General features: G+C 59.9%; 1 protein-coding gene across 1 annotated transcript in view; it reads left to right on the forward strand.

Annotated features, from left to right (window-relative positions):
• Positions 1 to 90: 90 nt before the first annotated feature.
• Positions 91 to 496, forward strand: part of LOC106820161 (wings apart-like protein homolog) — a gene marked incomplete at its 3' end in the record, with an annotated part of 4,183 nt that continues 3,777 nt past the window's right edge. Inside the window, exon 1 of the mRNA XM_014824705.1 lies at positions 91 to 324. Coding sequence (XP_014680191.1) covers positions 91 to 324 — 234 coding nt within the window. The remainder of the gene's footprint in view (positions 325 to 496) is intronic.

A 496-nucleotide genomic window follows, 5' to 3' on the forward strand; every position in this document is an offset into this window, starting at 1 on the left:
TATATATATATATATATATATATGGTATATATAAACCCCTCCCCCCCTCTCTCTCACACACAGTGCTTGGAGCTAGCGACGGCTACCGTCATGTTCATCCTGAGCCGCGACCGCCTCACGATGGACCTCGACACCGCCACCCTCTCACAGATGCTCGCCCTGCTGGACTCGGACACGCGGCACGGGGACGGGGGCGGGGAGGCGACGCGGGAGGGCGGGCGGGGCGGGGCGGCGTACGAGCGCGTGCGCGGCAAGGTGCGGGAGCTGTGCGGGATGATGCAGCGAGGCGGGCACGTGAAGCATCTAGACCTCGATCGCATATCCGTACGTATCGTGCGCGGGGTGTGTGTGCGTGTGTGTGTTTGGTTGTCTCTGTGTGTGCGGGGTGTGTGTGTGTGTGTGTGTTTGGTTGTCTCTCTGTGTGCTGGGGTGTGTGTGTGTTTGGTTGTCTCTCTGTGTGCGGGGTGTGTGTGTGTGTGTGTGTTTGGTTGTCTCA

This window comes from Priapulus caudatus, unplaced genomic scaffold (genome assembly GCF_000485595.1).
Source record: "Priapulus caudatus unplaced genomic scaffold, Priapulus_caudatus-5.0.1 Scaffold7836, whole genome shotgun sequence".
Lineage (NCBI taxonomy): Eukaryota > Metazoa > Priapulida > Priapulimorpha > Priapulimorphida > Priapulidae > Priapulus > Priapulus caudatus.